Source organism: Eschscholzia californica, unplaced genomic scaffold (assembly GCF_041429995.1).
Source record: "Eschscholzia californica isolate CP2 unplaced genomic scaffold, dmEscCali1.0.p SCAF_2, whole genome shotgun sequence".
In the NCBI taxonomy this organism is placed as follows: Eukaryota; Viridiplantae; Streptophyta; class Magnoliopsida; order Ranunculales; family Papaveraceae; genus Eschscholzia; species Eschscholzia californica.
The window spans coordinates 3001230-3013583 of record NW_028238309.1 but is presented as its reverse complement, the minus strand read 5'-3'; the positions used below and the strand labels follow the sequence as shown (position 1 = coordinate 3013583).

The 12354-nt window shown below is 38.4% G+C and overlaps 3 protein-coding genes across 3 annotated transcripts; 2 read left to right on the top strand and 1 right to left on the bottom strand.

Moving 5' to 3' along the window:
- The first annotated feature begins 118 nt into the window (after nt 1–118).
- LOC147555279 (11S globulin seed storage protein 2-like) lies at nt 119–2542 on the top strand. Its single transcript, XM_086662714.1, has 4 exons — nt 119–673; nt 915–1183; nt 1332–1778; nt 1988–2542. Exons 1-4 carry the CDS (start codon nt 364–366, stop codon nt 2372–2374), a joined length of 1413 nt encoding a protein of 470 aa, XP_086518840.1. The 5' UTR covers nt 119–363; the 3' UTR covers nt 2375–2542.
- LOC147555277 (11S globulin seed storage protein 2-like) lies at nt 282–10931 on the top strand. The gene is made up of 5 exons (XM_086662711.1): nt 282–345; nt 8688–9021; nt 9252–9520; nt 9634–10095; nt 10378–10931. The coding sequence occupies exons 2-5, from the start codon at nt 8712–8714 to the stop codon at nt 10762–10764; spliced, it is 1428 nt and encodes a 475-aa protein (XP_086518837.1). The 5' UTR covers nt 282–345; nt 8688–8711; the 3' UTR covers nt 10765–10931.
- On the bottom strand, nt 2949–7641 carry LOC147555278 (uncharacterized). The gene is made up of 2 exons (XM_086657610.1): nt 6279–7641; nt 2949–3128 (listed from the first exon to the last, which is right to left on the bottom strand). Exons 1-2 carry the CDS (start codon nt 7635–7637, stop codon nt 2949–2951), a joined length of 1539 nt encoding a protein of 512 aa, XP_086513736.1. The 5' UTR covers nt 7638–7641.
- Nucleotides 10932–12354: the final 1423 nt, after the last annotated feature.

Genomic DNA, 12354 nt, shown 5'->3' with positions numbered 1-12354 from the left:
AAAGTAGAAGAATCCACCATGATTTCTGAAATGAAGTTTGTATACAAGTGTTAGTGTCACAGAAGGTAGGTGGTTGAGTAATTGAACTTCATTTACAGAGGAAGATACCAACAGAAATGTGTCATAAGTTGGTTAATATCAAGACAAAATCCACTCCTCAGGGTTCATGCAAATAAACCCAAACCAGGCGCCACACACACCAAATCCATTCCCCCTTTTTCACCCACAAGATTTCAAATCCTTTACACTATAAATATGGCCCTTCATAGGCCCATCTCTATTCATTACTAAGTTGTCATCTCTTTCTTTCTCTATTGAGTGAGTACTTACTCTATCTACTAGCTAGTAGTGACCATAGGAGCCATGGCCAAACCTATTCCTTTGATAATACTAGCCATCTTTCTCACTGCCTCGCTTGTCGGGGCCCAACTTTCAAGAGAGCAGTCTCAGCAGACACGTCTGCAGGAAGCACGACAATGCCGTATTCAACGCTTATCTGCTAGCCGGCCAAATCAACATATCCGGTCCGAGGGAGGCGAGACTGAGTTGTGGAACGAGTTCGAGGAACAGTTCCAATGTGCCGGTGTTGCTGCATATAGGAATGTCATTGAACCAAACTCCCTCTCACTTCCCAACTTCTCTCCTTCTCCAATCCTTGTTTACATCCAACAAGGTCTGCAATTGCATATCCTATTTTTGTTTCCTTATTGTAGACCAAAGTTCAGTCCGATCAAGCAAACAATGAAACAAGGCCTTCATATAGGCCAAGCTATTTTGGGCCTGAGCTTGGTTACTATCTGGGCCAGGTCCACAGCCCATGTACTTGTGCATGCAGCAAAATTTGCAACATATTTGTTGAGTTGATAAATAGTAAAATATATAATGTGAGTTTCTGGTTAATTTTTTTGTAACAGGACAAGGATTGGTAGGGTTGTCCAACCCAGGGTGCCCCGAGTCATACCATTCTGGTCAACAATCTCGTCCGCGTACAAGCCCATCACGAGGACAACGAGGGGAACAGACTGATCAACACCAGAAGGTACACAGGATTCGTCAAGGAGACATTGTTGCAATTCCAGCTGGTGTTGCTCATTGGTGTCATAATGATGGAAACGAAGACCTAGTCGCTGTTTATGTCACTGATCTTAACAACAACGCCAACCAACTCGAACAGAAACTAAGGGTACATAACACTTTTTTACCTTTGCTACTTATATAACCTTCGTAAAACAAAATCGTATATAACCTTCGTAAAACAAAATCGTATTTGCATGCATGTATGCATGCGTGAATAGATGGTCTAACGGAACAATTCTACTCTATTACTGCAGTCATTCTACCTTGCCGGAGGGCAATCCCAACAACAACAACAACGCTCACTGCGGAGTCCGAGAGAAAGCCAACAACAAAGAGAAACATTCCAGAACATTTTCCGATCATTTGACGAGGAGTTGATGGCTCAGGCATTTAACATTCCTTTGAATGTAGTTAGAAGAATGCAACAGGAAGATCCAAGGGGTTTGATTGTTAGGGTAAAGGGAGACCAAGGACTATCAACTATTAGACCTGAATCTAGAGAAGAAGAATATGGACGGGGTCGACAAGCAAATGGCCTAGAGGAAACTTACTGCAACATGAAAATCAGAGAGTACTTGGACAACCCTAGAGAAGCTGATGTTTACTCTAGACAAGCTGGAAGAATCAACATTGTTAACAACCAGAAGCTTCCCATCCTCAACTCCATGGGCATGAGTGCTGAAAAAGCCAACCTCTACCCGGTAATGTATATTTATACTGAGAGAGAGATAGAACAGAGAGTGTTTACGTAACGACCCAAGCCATAGCAGTTACTAAAAAGCATCTACACTTACTAAGTTTGAGTTGACACCCATAGCCTAAACTCGAGAAGCTCCCTATGTGATATGGAATTATCTGAGGGAAAATGCTCCCATTTAACAAACCCTAATATTATATTTTTTAAATGCAGAACGCAATGCACGCACCTCACTGGTCAATGAACGCACACAGTATTGTTTACGTTACTCGTGGTGAAGCTCATGTACAAGTTGTTGGTAGCAATGGTCAGAGAGTGCTTGACAACAGAGTTAATCAAGGAGACATGTTCGTCGTTCCACAGTACTTTGTGTCAACAATTAGGGCAGGAAATGAAGGTTGTGAGTATGTAGCATTCAAGACCTCAAGCAACCCAATGAAGAGCCCTCTAGTAGGAAAAACTTCAGCTTTGAAAGCAATGCCTATCCAAGTTCTCACAAATTCCTACCAGATCTCTAGCCAAGAAGCCCAAAGTCTCAAATACAACAGAGAGGAACAAACTATCCTTTTACCTCCTCGTAGCACTCGATCTTCTTCCTAGATGACTAAGCTATGGAGTTAGCCGGTAGTATCCAAGGTATATGTAAAAAAGAGGAGATAGAAAGCCTCTACTATGGAGGAAATAAGGAGTGTAATAAGAGGTGTAAGAGTTAGATCTTTTCATCATATCAAGTTATGAAATAAAAGTGCCACTTTTCTTGGCTAGCTATGTTAATTATCTTCTTCTTTATATATGATTCTCTGTATCACTTATTTAAATCATAAAAGGGAAATTTGGCCAAAACTCCCTCAAAAATTCGGACTCCAGTTAAAAAAGATTTATTAAGTTTTTATAGGCTTTTGCTCCCTGTGACATTTTTTTTAAATTATCTAACAGAAAAGACGAAACTGACCTTATTAGCCAAAACGCAATAGTTTGCACTACTCAGCAATCTGGAGCTTTACAATCTGGCTTGCAGAGCTTTGCAACTCTGTTGCAAATATTTTTTTGAAAAATAATCACAACATATTCACATATTTCTTTAAATCTTTTTCATTAGATGTCGAAGATGACCGAAAGATAAAATAAAAAATATGCAACTTTGATGTTTCTTCCAAAATCTTGATATTCATACTTAATCATGAGCTTGCCACAGGTTTGCAGTGTTTCGCAATGAGTTTGCATTGCTTTGAAATGAGTGTGCACTGCTTTGCAATGAGTTTGAGCGTTTTGGGATGCTTGCAACAAGTTTGCGGTACTTTGCAATGAGTCTGCATTGCTTTGCGATAGTTGTAGCCACCAGCATTTTGTCCAGCTACCACAAAATAATTAGAAGTTCAAATTACTTTTATATGTATAGAATTGTTAAAACAATGAAAATAAGTAAATCAAAAGGTAAAATTATACCTTGAAACAGTAGAATGTTTTGCTTCCATCATTATTTATCAATACAAATTAAAATTTTATCTTTCTAGAATTTTATTAAAAAAACTAGTTGAAAACCCTAAAAATTCAACTTTAAACAACCAATAAAGAGATTTAAACACCTAAACCTAAAATAGATTGAAGATTTGGTAGCAAAAAATCGAAGCAATCTTCGCTCTCTCTCTCTGAACTACGGGTGGAAGGAGAGTTCAAACTTTCAGTGCTAGTTTTTTCTGAAATTTTGGGTTAAAGAGTTATTTTTGATATTGAAAAAAAAAAAATACTTTTAAAATTGTCCTTCAAGTGCATTTCTAAACTTTCTATGGTGACTAGATGAACAAAATGTTAATTTGTCTTGTTAACAAAAAAACTATAAAATTGTGCCTTCGGTCCAATTTCCTGTCTCCTAAAAAGCTAGCACCATGAAAATGTCTTTGTCTAACTAAAAGTTGCATATAGTTTTAATTCGGCATGGTATCTTTACTTCCTAAGAGCAAGCCTATGTAGGGGTTTTGCTCTCGAATTGGGAGCCCCTGAATTTTACTATTCCAATGTCAGACTCCTAAATCAAGGGTTCTGAAATCAAACATAAACGTGTGTGATGTACGTGTGCCTAAACCCTAAACCCTAGGAATTTAATTCAATTTTTCAACCATAAATTATTAGTTCTTCAACAAAAAAACTATAAATTATTAGTTTTCAATTTAAAATTTGATATAATTTTCGAGAGAGACATAACTTTTACAAAAATAAAAATAAAAACTTTAGATAAGAACATAAAATGATATTTAAACAAATAAAAAAATTAAAAAAATTGATTTAAAAAAATAAAATAAAGAATAAAGTAAAGTGAGGCGGATCTTCTTTTTTAGAGGATTCACCCCAATATAGCCGTTGCCTCAGAGGCTATATTTGAGACTTGGCTCCAAAATTTGAATTTTAGGAGCCAACTTTCACATTAGGTTTGCTCTAATAGAGTTGCGGATGAGATAAACAAACTAATTAGATAGAGTGACATTAGTTCTAAAAAGAAAATGCATTGGATTTCTTGGAGCGATATCTCTAAACCTCTTTGCCATAAAGGATTATGTTTTGGGAGAATCAAACACACTAATATTTTTCTTCTTCGCTAAATGATCTGGGGATATGGAAAAGAGTCCAATGATCTATGGCTCGTGTCACAAATGAACTGATGGCGCCCAAAAGAAATAAATATCAAGAAGTAAAAATGTTATTTAAGAAGATTACTCATTTGAGGTGTATCAATTTACTTTTGTCAAAGAAGTTCCATTGTGACTAGAATTTGTTTATTTTTAGAGAAAATTTAATTTTTAGTTGAGCAAAATATGTTTTGTAAGAAGATTGTTCACACTAGGTTTGTTAAAATTTAATGTTTCTGGAACTCACTATTACTGGGAGCAAATACTACATTTGTTAGAGCAACCTTTTTGTTACTGGAAGAAAATATGTTTGTCTCCTTCACCACCACAACTTCCTACCAACACCATTCCGACCACCATTGCCACCTCTTCTTTTATTAAAGTTTGAAACATTTTACTAAATAAAATAAGAAAATTAAAAACATGTAAAATTAAAATACTAACAATTCCAAGCTAATTAGGGTAAATTTTGTTAAGGCTACTCATCAACGACAACCCAAAAACCCTGATTAGTACTGAAGTTATTAAAAACCACATTCGATCAACTAACAATTCCCGTGGTCTATTCTCCAATATTCTCCATCTCAACCAATCAACCATCTTCACCTTCAGCAAACTATCATTGTTCTGGGAACCCAACATCCACGGTTATGAGTCCTGACAAATACAGTGCTTCATCAAATCTCCATCTCGAGCCAAGGTAGTTGAGTTTGATCGGGACCGTTCACTTAACATTTAAAGAAGAAAAAATATAGATAATGAGATAATGATTTACGTGGTTCGGCTAAGCCTACTCAACTGGAGAAGAAGAGAGCTCGTATTTCTCATTCGTAGAAGTTTGGAGGTGAGGTTACATGAGTTTTATAGATCAATACAGGCAACTAATTTAAGCAACACAATATAGATATCATATCTTGCCTAAATTGTTATACTCAAATCTAAGACTATGAAGGAAATAAGAATATACTTCATATATCTTTCAAATCTTCTCCACCAACACTCCCCCTCAAGTTGGTGCGAAGATGTCAATAGAGCCCAACTTGAATAAAATCTCTTGAAACTTTTTAGCCGGCAATCCTTTTGTGAAAGGCCAGCGCTTTGGGGAAAGCTAAATAGTTTCCGGGGTGTAAAATTTTAAAGGGAATATGTATAATTTTAGAGATTTTCCGGGGAAATAAATTTTAAGGGGAAATAAAAAAAAAACACTCCACCTCACTTCAATCTATCTCCACCTCACCTCACTCTATCTCCACCTCACCTCACTCTCTCTCCACCTCACCTCTTTGTCTTCTCCGATTTGGTCGCCGGCCGGAAAATTTTCCGGCCGGCGACCATTAAAAAAAAAATAATAAATAAATTTTTCACTCTCTCTCTCTCTCTAAACTCCGGCGAAGGGGTTTCCCTTCGCCGGAGTCCCGGTCTGTTGAAGAACAGACCGGAACTGGTCTGTTCTTCAACAGACCGGAACTCCGGCGAAGGGGTTTCCCTTCGCCGGAGTTTCTAGAGAGAGAGAGAGAGAGAGTGAAATATTTTTTTTTTTTTTTAATGGTCGCCGGCCGGAAAATTTTCCGGCCGGCGACCTAATCGGAGAAGATAGAGGTGAGGTGGAGAGAGAGAAGTGAGGTGGAGAGAGAGAGAGGTGAGGTGGAGAAGCTATTTTGCTTTCCCCTAAATAAAATTGTCAAACAAATTTGACCAATTTTTGACCAAGTCTTCACACCCCGGAAACTTTTTAGCTTTCCCCAAAGCGCTGGCCTTGTGAAAATATCTGCTAGTTGTTGATCAGTACGAACAAAGGGAGTGCATATATTGTTAGCCTTTATGTGGTCTCGGACAAAGTGGCAGTCCACTTCAATGCGCTTCGTTCTTTCGTGGAATACCGGGTTCGAGGCAATATGCATAGCAGCTTGGTTATCACAAAACATCTTGGTGGGTTGAGATGAAGCAAAACCTAGTTCTTCTAACAAGGCTCTAAGCCATATAATCTCGGAAGTAGTTGATGCCATGGCACGATATTCTGCTTCTGCACTAGATCGAGCAACGACATTTTGTTTTTTACTCTTCCATGTAACCATATTACCTCCAACAAAAGTGCAATAACCTGTTGTTGATTTTCGATCAACCGGACAACCAGCCCAATCAGCATCAGAGTAGGCTGAAATGGAATGTCCAGAATCATCATCATTCTTGCGCATCAATATTCCTCTTCCTGGTGATCCTTTTAGATACTGCAAGATCCTCGTTGCTGCATCCATATGATTAGACTTTGGAGAATGCATAAAGCGACTTATTTGATTAATAGTAGATGTATCAGCAATATTTGCACGCTCGGTCTTACCCATTTGCTGAAGTAATTGACTTAATTGATTCAATGTAATCGAAGTATCAGCAACTGCTGCACGATCAATTTTACCTTTCTCAAAATTAGATTTGAGGTGAGGATGCAATTCCCAACATCGATGCTTTGTGTGCCCACTTTTACCACAATGGTCACAATGATATATTTCACGTCGTCCTTTATTTTTATAATTTTTTCCTCTTCCACCACTAAAATATTTTCCCTTTTCTTCCTTCTCAACCATGAGAGCACTCGATTCAGGTATATCAGAAACATTCTTAAGATTCATAGCCTTCTTTCGAGTTTCTTCACGTTGAATAGTAGCACGAACATTGGATAATGTGGGCAAAGTGGAACTCATAAGGATATTGCTTTTTAAGGAATCATGTTCTGGCTTGAGACTACTAAGAAGTGTAAAAATCTTATCTTCCTCTGCCCTTTGTAAAAGAACCTTAGCATCAGTTGTATGTGGTCTATATAACTCAAGTTCATCCCACATTCGCTTTAGTGTGCCGAGATGTTCGGTAAACGATTTTTCACCCTGCTCTACTTTGGAAATTTCACATTTAAGTTCAAAAATACGTGCAGCATTATTTTGATGTCCATATAAGTCCGCCACAGATTTCCATAGATCCTTTGCAGATTCAGAAAATGAAAATATTTCACTAATATCCGGTACCATTGAGTTTAAAAGCCATGATCTAACAAGTTGGTCATTAGCAATCCAATCGTCATACTTAGGATCCGCTAGATCAAGACATTTAGCATTACTATCAATGAAACTAGTTTTCCTTTTTCCACCAAGAGCTAGCATAACAGCTCTTGACCAACGAACATAATTAAGGCCATCTAGAGGAACAGAAGATAACTTTAAACTAGTATTGTAATCCATTTCCGCCATTAGAACACACAATAAGAAAAAAAAAAAAGGAACCAGTATAAAATCTAAGAAAGCTGAAGGGATTAAGGACTTATCTTGAGATGAGTAATACCAAATCACTCTTAACAAAGTATAAGAGAAAAAAATATCCAACGAGACGCAGCCCTATCTTCTTCCCCAAACAAAAGAAACGATCTCCCTTCTCAGTTTTAAGAGAAAAATTAATTCTTCCAATCAAGAAGATTCAGGATGCTGTGCATATAATTTTCTTCAGAAATAATTATGAAGATGTTGTTTCTTCACCAACAATAAAAAATATTCTGAAGATGTTGTTTCTTCACCAACAAATAGTGCTTATGAATAAGGAGATGAAGGAAGATTGACTCAAATTTCAGAAAGTCAGGAAGGATTTGAACAGATTCGAATTGAAGCTTCTCTTGTTCGCAAAATCGGAGTGGATCTGACGTAGCTCTGAATACCATAAAGAAGAAAAAATATAGATAATGAGATAATGATTTACGTGGTTCGGCTAAGCCTACTCCACGGGAGAAGAAGAGAGCTCGTATTTCTCATTCGTAGAAGTTTGGAGGTGAGGTTACATGAGTTTTATAGATCAATACAGGCAACTAATTTAAGCAACACAATATAGATATCATATCTTGCCTAAATTGTTATACTCAAATCTAAGACTATGAAGGAAATAAGAATATACTTCATATATCTTTCAAATCTTCTCCACCAACAGCATTTTGTCAAAAATCTTGTCAAAGATTCTTTGTACATTTAGCATTTCCCTGTTTTTTGTGTGTAAAAGAAGTAAAGGTAGTTGAGTAATTTAAACTTTACCCACAATGAAAGATGCTGTAAGTGAAATGTGTCATAAGTTGGTTAATATCACGACAAACCAACCCCTCATAGTTCATGCAAATGAACCCAACCCAGGCGCCACACACACACCCACCCACCTATTTACACTTTTTCACCCACAAGATTTCAAATCCCCCACACTATAAATATAGGCCTCTAGAGGCCCATTAAAATTCAGTACTAAGTTGTTTCTTTCTCTTTTAGTGTGAGTACTTATATATAGAAGCCATGGCCAAACCTATAACTTTCATAATACTAGCTATCTTTCTCACCACCTCACTTGTCGGGGCTCAGCTTTCAAGGGAGCAGTCCCAACAGACACATCTGCAGGAAGCACGACAATGTCGTATTCAACGCTTATCTGCGAGTCGACCGAGTCAGCTTATTAGGTCTGAGGGAGGTGAGACCGAGCTATGGAACGAGTTTGAGGAGCAGTTCCAGTGTGCTGGTGTTGCTGCCTATAGGAATGTCATTGAACCAAATTCTCTCTCACTTCCTAACTTCTCTCCTTCTCCACTCCTTGTTTACATACAACAAGGTTTGCAATTGCATATCCTATTTGTGTTTCATTATTATTGTAGACCAAAGTTCAGTCCGATCAAGCAAACAAGGCCTTGTTGAGTTAATGCCTGAGCTTGGTTATTGCCTGACCCAGGCCCAGTGGCCATGTACTTGTTCATGTAGCAACATTGGCAACATGTTTTGTTGAGTTGAGATACATAGTAACATATATAATGTGAGTTTGTGGTTAATTTTTTGCGGTAACAGGTCAAGGACTGGTAGGGTTGTCGAACCCGGGCTGCCCTGAGTCGTATCATTCTGGTCAACAATCTCGTTCGCGTACAAGCCCATCACGCGGGCAACGAGGAGAACAGATTGATCAACACCAAAAGGTACACAGGATTCGTCAAGGAGACATTGTTGCAATTCCAGCTGGTGTTGCTCATTGGTGTCATAATGACGGAAACGAAGACTTAATCGCCGTTTATGTCACTGATCTTAACAACAACGCGAACCAACTCGGGCAGAAACTAAAGGTACCATTTTTTACAGTTGCTGTTTATATAACATTCTTAGTACAAAATCATATTTGCATGTATGCGTGAATGAACGAATGGTTCTAATCACACAATCCTATTCATTGCTGCAGTCATTCTACCTTGCCGGAGGGCAATCCCATCAACAACAACATCAACAACAACGACCGGTCCAGAGTCTCCGAGAAAGCCAACAACAAAGAGAAACATTCCAGAACATTTTCCGATCATTCGACAAGGAGTTGATGGCTCAAGCATTCAACATTCCTTTGAATGTAGTTAAAAGAATGCAACAGGAAGATCCAAGGGGTTTGATTGTTAGAGTAAAAGGAGAGCAAGGACTAACCACTATTAGGCCTGAATCTAGAGAAGAAGAACAGGAATATGGACAGAGTCGACAAGCAAATGGTCTGGAGGAAACTTACTGCAACATGAAAATAAGAGAGTACTTAGACAACCCTAGAGAAGCTGATGTTTACTCCAAACAAGCTGGAAGAATCAACATTGTTAACAACCAGAAGCTTCCCATCCTCAACTCCATGGGCATGAGTGCTGAAAAAGCCAACCTCTATCCGGTAATATATACATATATGTGCGAGAGAAAAAGAGAGAAAAGAAAGAGTGTAACGACCCAAGCCATAGTAGTTACTGCTATTGTCGACTCTTTTACCACCAAATTATAGGCCAATGGGTACAAGCTTTTGCTTGCATCGGTGCTTACTAATTTTGAGTTGACACTCATAGCCTAGACTACAGACACTACCTACGTGATGTGTGATTATCTCAGAGAAAGAATTGTATTTCCTAAGAAAATGCCCTTATTTAACAAACCCTAACATTAAATGTTTTATATGCAGAACGCAATGCATGCACCTCACTGGTCAATGAACGCACACAGTATTGTTTACATCACTCGTGGTGAAGCTCATGTACAAGTTGTTGGTAGCAACGGCCAGAGAGTGCTTGACAACAGAGTTAATCAAGGAGACATGTTTGTCGTTCCTCAGTACTTTGTGTCAACAATTAGGGCAGGGAACGAAGGTGTTGAGTATGTTTCATTCAAGACCTCAAGCAACCCAATGAAGAGCCCTCTAGTAGGAAAAACTTCAGCTTTGAAAGCAATGCCTATACAAGTTCTCACAAATTCCTACCAAATCTCTAGCCAAGAGGCCCAAAGTCTCAAATACAACAGAGAGGAACAAACTATCCTTTTACCTCCCAGAAACCCTCAGTCTTCTTCCTAGATGACAACTAAACTATGGAGTTAGTTAGTAGAATCAATAATATATGTAATAAAGAAAAGAGACAGAAATGTAGGAAATAAGGAGTTAGTTGCTTGTAATAAGAGGGGTGAGTGTTAGATCTTTTCATCATGTTAAGTTATGAAATAAAAGTAACACTTTTTTGTTAAGCTATTCTAACTACCTTCTTCTTTATAATAGGTATCTATATAGGTTTTTCTATATTTCAGAAGTTTGAGCACTCCTTTTAACTTTGTATGCCCCAAATAAATTTTTAAAATATTCTTGAATGACAATTTTAAATACACTCTCTTTTTCAAGGTCGAAAATAACCTTTGTTTTACTAGAAATATAAGGAAACAATTTTAAATTCATAGGGCGTCCCTCCTGCCATTGTAGGGGCTTCTTGGTTAGAGCGGAACAATAGAGTAATGGAGAATGGAGAAAGGTAACGATAAAGAGGCTTCCATGGAGAATATAACCACTCAAGTGAAAAGTTTGATGCAGCATTGGACTTCTAATCAGGAATGTAATAATACCACTCCTTTTAGCCTTTATATTAGGAATTAGGATGTCTTGAACCCGATGTAGGATCCAGACGAAGTCAGCTGCGAATCACCCCATGATTCGACGATGGTAGTTGGTTTCTAGCTAACATTACGATCCCTAAATTGTCTGGACTTTGATGATCTTCTTCACCAATTATCCTAATCGATAAATTTTTCGCATTGCCACTCTGGTCGAAGGACATTCCCTTCATTTGCAAGGCACTGCAAGGCCATTGCAAGACTCTGCACGGTATTTGCAAGGCAGTGCAAGGCATTGCAAGGTGTTTGGAAGGCACTGCAACTGATTTGCAAGGCAGTACAAAGTGTTTGCAAGACACTACAACTGAGTTGCAAGGCAGTGTAAGGTATTTTCCAGGCACTGCAAGGTGTTTGCAAGCTAATGTATATTGAAGGATATAGTCCTTCGATCTGAAGGAGATGTCCTTCCGAAGGAGTGTCCTTCGACCAAGACAATGCATACAATTTGTCAGTTAGGATGACGATGACTTTATCCGGAAGATCATCTAGTCTGGTCCAATTAGGGGTCGTAATGTTGATCCAGAAGCCGCTTACGATCGTCGGGTTACTTCGGTAATCCGCGGCTAACATAGACCGGATCCTACAACGGGTTACACCAAAGAGTGGTAACTTGATCGGAGAAAGTTGACTCGTGGGAACTTGCGTATAGATGGATAAGATCCAGTCGGATAGTGCCAAAAAGATAGAAAGAATCGGGCTCGAAAGAGAAGTCCGAAAAGTGGTAAAACACACTTATAGGGTGTCCTGACCATATAAGGTGGGTGGGTCGGCCAGGGTAAGCCCATAATGGGCTTAAGTGGCCGACCATACCATATTAGGGTGGAAACCCTAATTCGGGTCAGAAGGAGTTCTGACAGTTTACCTTTTTTGGGACTCTTATTGAAATCTAATTTGAGTGAGACTCCTATTAGGGTTCTTTGTATAAGGTTCATTAGAGTTCAGAAAATGGGTTGGATTTTTCTCAAGAGAAAACAGCTTCCCTTTCACAATATACAGCTAAGTGGAA

Bases quoted from the DNA above. Each gene is read 5' to 3' on its own strand.
- LOC147555278 (XM_086657610.1), bottom strand. From the start codon at position 7,637: ATGGCGGAAATGGATTACAATACTAGTTTAAAGTTATCTTCTGTTCCT. The intron at 3,129-6,278 runs GTATTCCACGAA...ATTTTGTGGTAG, and splicing joins TGCATATTGCCTCGAACCCG to CTGGACAAAATGCTGGTGGC.
- LOC147555277 (XM_086662711.1), top strand. From the start codon at position 8,712: ATGGCCAAACCTATAACTTTCATAATACTAGCTATCTTTCTCACCACC. The intron at 9,022-9,251 runs GTTTGCAATTGC...TTGCGGTAACAG, and splicing joins CCTTGTTTACATACAACAAG to GTCAAGGACTGGTAGGGTTG. The intron at 10,096-10,377 runs GTAATATATACA...TTTTATATGCAG, and splicing joins AAAAAGCCAACCTCTATCCG to AACGCAATGCATGCACCTCA.
- LOC147555279 (XM_086662714.1), top strand. From the start codon at position 364: ATGGCCAAACCTATTCCTTTGATAATACTAGCCATCTTTCTCACTGCC. The intron at 674-914 runs GTCTGCAATTGC...TTTTTGTAACAG, and splicing joins CCTTGTTTACATCCAACAAG to GACAAGGATTGGTAGGGTTG. The intron at 1,184-1,331 runs GTACATAACACT...CTATTACTGCAG, and splicing joins AACTCGAACAGAAACTAAGG to TCATTCTACCTTGCCGGAGG.